A 5,026-nucleotide genomic window follows, 5' to 3' on the forward strand; every position below is an offset into this window, starting at 1 on the left:
TCCAGAAACCTCTCCTCCTCCTGATGTCTCTTTTTCTTCCCCTCATCCTGCAGGCAGGGCATATTCGAAGGCTAATTAGTCCAGGGAAACCAGTCATACTGAGAAGTCCACTGCAGGCCAGACATTTCCTCCAACAGTTCTGCCTCATGTACCCTTGAAGCTTTCACAAAGTTGCAACAAGAGTTTTTAGTGCACAGTGTTTTATATTTTATGCCATTTTTCTTTCTTCCTTTCTCTCTCTCTCTCTCTCTCTCGCATTTTGTCTCCCTCTCAGTTACCGCCACCTCTCTCTCTTTCTCTCTGTTCTCCATCTTTCCTTCATTTCTGATCCATTTTTTATGCATTACTCCATTACTAGCAGTCCCATTTACAGTGCATTACCCCTTCCCATCTTTCACAAACACATTTTCTCTTTCCCTTTTCTTCACGTCTTTCCTCCGTCGGCTTCTGCAGATGCCCCATGACACTTTTCACTACTGCTCTGGTTAACCTCCTTTTATTATCCCTTTGCCTTCTCTCTGGTCACGTCACTTCGCACTAACTATTTCTCCTACACATATCTTTGTCTTCGATCTTGCTTCTTGTATCTTTCTGTGAACTCCGCCGCAGCCGTCTTTCCCTCTAATTGGTTATTCAAAGCATGCCGTGTTCGTTTGGTTTCAGTATTACCCATTGTCCTCGATGTTTTACAACACAATTGTAGAAATGTCACCAAAAGTAATTAGCAGTAAACGTAATTGGCAGAGGAGGTCTTGTTCGGGCATTTAGGGCGTCTGTACAATGCAATGAACAGACAGCAAATGAAGTTAGTGTGATGAATTGCCATGTTACAAGCAGTGAGACAGAGAAGTCGACAGTGTTTGCGGATAAACTGTTATTTTTTATTTAATCAGGCTGCTGTACTGATGTAAGTTCAAAGGAGATGCAGGAGTTCTTGTTTGACAGTAGGACACAGCTGGTGAGAGCCCATTTTTATTGCTGTGGACAAGGTACAAAAAAAAAAAAATCACCACTGTGGACAGTGAAAAACAGAAAAAAAAATCATCCTTCATTTTTCAGCTAAAAGCTCGTAGAGAAGAATGGTTAAAACTGATCTTATTTATTAAAGATTGCTAAAGGAAGGTATACTATGTTCATTTAGTTTTCACATCTGTTCATGAGAGAAATTAACATTTTTTTTTTTTTTTTGGGGGGGGGGCGATATTGATTTTTATTTGAATCAAAGTCACTAATTCATCTGCTGAATTAGACGTTCAGTGAATGTTCATTATGAAAGATTTAACTAACTAATCATCTGCTGAATCAATGCAGCCTTCACTTTTCAGATCGTCTCTCATTGTAACCCACACACAACAAGGCTTTACTGAAATTAAATACAGACAACAGATAAGGTAATGGAAATGTATAAGGGTACTAGTAAAAAAATTAATTCAAGAGAGGAAATGGCAAAAGAGTCTAGTGATCAGCACAAATACTTGTTGAAATATGTTATCTATGTCTCTCTTGATTTTTTTTTTTTTTTGGTAATAATTATAAACTTGGAAAACAAAAGTTGTAACTGACACATGAAACGATAAAACCAGGCCTCGTTACGATCCACCAGGCAGGCCGTCCACTCTTTCACAGTGACTTTCCTGTTCTTGTCGTGATCACAAGACCTGCAAGCACAGCACAATACGGCGACTTCATAACGTGGCACATTCGACCAATTCTTGCAATGCGTATATGCACACGACTAGAGATTTGCTGCGTGGAGACAGAATGGGAATGCATTAAAGAGGCATCACCGCAAAGCAGACTGAGATCGGGAAAACACAGCTGTCATTGTCTTTGAGTTCGCCGCACGGCGTTATCTCTGAAGGGTACTCCTTCAATTTGTGTTAATCCGTGAGCGGCAGGGGACACAATGGGTAATAAACATTATCATTGCTGGGAATGGCTTGACATTGACACAGACAGCCCCACTGACACAAAACCTGTCACTGAAGACTGGCAGAGCGAGGTGGCGGTGTGTGTGTGTGTGTGTGTGTGGGAGGGGGCGGCGGGTGGGTGAATGGACAAGTGGATTGTAGAGAAAAATAGCACTTGGAATGATGACAGGAGAGATAAAATGAAGGACAGACTGACATAGGAAGGGGATACACGTATATGAGCTAAAAACGAAGCAGACGGTGGGTAAAGAGGAGGGAATGGGGAGAGGAAAAGGTAAAGAAAGAGAAAGTTAACGGAGAAATTGTGTGGTCATATGAGATCAGCGGGGAGGATGAGGAAGGAAGCACTGCCCAGCGTGGAGGATGGATGGATGGCGTGCAGAGAGGGAACAGCATGGTGGGAGGCGCAACTTGATCAGAGTCGGGGGGGGGGGGAAACATTGCCCTGTGATACATTTCAACCTCATCGTAATGGCGATTAGCTGCAAGCTAACATATTGCAAGAGACAGAAGGTTTCCACCATGAACCTCTCTGTGTGACTCGAGGTCACGTCAACATGAGCATATGAGCAAAGTTAAACGGCTGCATGTTGCTTTGTAAAAAAAAAAAAAAAAATAGATCAAAACTAGAGATATGTTACAATCGTCTTAAAAATCAAATAGTTATATGTATGAAAAGGAATGTGTTTTATTCGACGCGTTTGTAAATGGGTGCAGATGGGACTAACAGGAAGAACGGTGTAGCGCAACGCTCCGAAGGCATCTTCTTGTAATGCAGCTTCTTCAGATCCCTCCTGCTCAACTTTCCATCTTTGTTCTTGTCCAGTAAAGTAAAGCTTTCCTAAAAACAAAAGAGAGAGAGAGAGATGTAGAAGTAAGAAGATTATTGCACTTTGCTGCATTTTAATAATACATTAATATTAATATTGCTCTATTGAAGGTCAAGCTCAGTTTATTAAAAGTAATAATTTATAAAGAGTGAGATTGAATTGTGGTGCACCTCAAGGCTCCATTCTCAGCCTACTGTTGTTTTTTAATTTACATAATGTTTCCTTTTCATGCTGATCATATTTTAAAAAAAAATAAAAATAAATTCATTGAAATACTAGTGCCAGGAGAAGAAGTAGAGTCTATCTTCCAATCAGATTTGTGATTAACTCTAACCCAACTAAGAGATAAAGCAGTGGAGACATTTAAAACAGAATTAGGTTACAAAAACAATGTCCCAAACTTTGTACACCTCATGGAGAACTGTTCAACCCATCATTCAAAATGAGAAAAAAATGTAGCACAATTGGATAATTGTACTCCCCTCCACACTTTTCAGATTTCATTTACAAGAATCTCTGAAAACCCGGTATCACTTTTCACTCTTTTCTCAAATACACACGACTTTGTGTCGGTCTAGCACATAAAATCCTAATAAAATACACTTTGAGTGACGTGACAAAATTTGGAAAAGAGGCCCAAATGCTTTCACACTGTATGATTTAAAAAAAATAATTATTAGATATTACCTCTCTAAGCAAGTTAAACGGCAACCTTCATAATATTTGAAAAGCTTCTACTCTTTTACATCACATATCGCTTCCCACATACTGGAAATAATGCACAGGTTTTCATTTAATTTATGTGAGGCTGTGGAGATCAAGGGTTGCTGGAGAGAGGCTGTTAAGTTATCCCTCTTTCATCATCTTATTGAATAATTCAGCGGATATTGACCAAACCCCTGTTTATGCATTGTGTTCCTGAGAGCCCCTATCTCAGTTTGTGGGCAACAAGGCCACAAGCAACAGAAGAACTCGCCACTTCCAGTTGGTTGTTAGCATCGATCAGCCACCAGACAAGTGCACAAAGGGCAACAAGGTGTCTGAAAAAAAACAAAAAAAAACAACTGTGTTTGGAGTAGGGTTACACTGGGAGCGAAAGCAATCTCTTAGCTTGTCGTTCTTCCAGTTTTAGTTTCTTAAGTAATTCAATTCGCGGTTGATATTGATTCGCATTGTGTCATCGCTGGCTGATGTTATCGTAGGCGATAAATCAAATGTATTGCTTTACAAAGGTCTCCTACGAGTCGACTGCTTTTTTAGTCACTTTCAACCCCAAACTTTGACCTCTGCCAGCTGCGTCCTCTCGCCGTGGCTGAGACAGGTTTGTGGCAGAGCTGCAGGTGTGTACGACTCCCTCATTCGCCTCAGGAGAAGAAACCAGTCCAGGAGACGATATGGAAACTGGCCCAGCTCTTCCTCGGTGCATTCGCTCTTGAGGACTGATGAAAGGAAAGGGAATAAGAGAGCTGATCTAGAAAGCTGGAGAGAACTGCGGATACTCCGCGACACACTGAATGTTGTGCGTGTTTACCCAAACAGGGTCCTGAGTGAGCCACTCCAGTGCGGCGCCTCTTCCGACAGGCTTCTTTGTGAAGCAAACACTTGTTCCCGTAGGTCTTTCCAAGAACACTGCACACTGGCGCCCTCTGCCTGATGGAACAAGTCAGCGCCCACACAGATCACAGAGTGTGTGCACTTCAAACATGGTTTACAGAGAGCAGGTGAGTGAAAAAGAATACATGATTTAAAAAAAAAAAAATTCAAGCTAAAATCTGGAAAATGTGGCATACATTCGTATTTGGCCACCATTTAATTTAAAATTTCCAATTTTTAATTCGGTACATAAAGCTGTCTTCTGACCATTTATGAGCAAACAAAAAGATACAAAAAAAGAACAAAAGATTCAAAAGAAAGGTAATCCTAGAAAATATTGAATCTAGGACTAAACACAAATGCATCCCATGACTCCCTTTTTTTTTTTTTTTGGAAAATACAACCTCCATCTTTTATGTCATATCTTTGCAATACGTTGACACCATAAGGCAGTGCACCATAAAATTTCAAGAAAATACACAAAATTTTTGAATATGTACTGACAAAGGTCAATGTTTGTGAATACTTTTGCAAGCATCTTCACAAGGGAGCTTGACCAATGTAAAGTCATTGAAACGATTTGCTTACAAAATAGTTAAAAAAAAAAAAAAAAAAAAAAAAAAGGGCACCGGAGGGGTTTTACGGGGGGCATGGCGGGGGACAAAACCACGT

At 40.4% G+C, this 5,026-nt stretch overlaps 1 protein-coding gene across 2 annotated transcripts in view; it reads right to left on the reverse strand.

The window, feature by feature from the left end:
• Positions 1-859: 859 nt before the first annotated feature.
• Positions 860-5,026, reverse strand: part of sparcl2 (SPARC-like 2) — a 9,484-nt gene continuing 5,317 nt past the window's right edge. For both annotated transcript variants that reach the window (XM_015058458.1, XM_015058459.1), the window contains 5 exons: positions 4,293-4,411; positions 4,046-4,200; positions 2,660-2,772; positions 1,564-1,658; positions 860-978 (listed from right to left, as the gene is read on the reverse strand). In XM_015058458.1, the coding sequence (XP_014913944.1) occupies positions 914-978; positions 1,564-1,658; positions 2,660-2,772; positions 4,046-4,200; positions 4,293-4,411 (547 nt within the window). In that variant the 3' untranslated portion in view covers positions 860-913. The remainder of the gene's footprint in view (positions 979-1,563; positions 1,659-2,659; positions 2,773-4,045; positions 4,201-4,292; positions 4,412-5,026) is intronic.

Source organism: Poecilia latipinna, unplaced genomic scaffold, assembly GCF_001443285.1.
Source record: "Poecilia latipinna isolate Pla-1442-1.1 unplaced genomic scaffold, P_latipinna-1.0 Scaffold1543, whole genome shotgun sequence".
Lineage (NCBI taxonomy): Eukaryota > Metazoa > Chordata > Actinopteri > Cyprinodontiformes > Poeciliidae > Poecilia > Poecilia latipinna.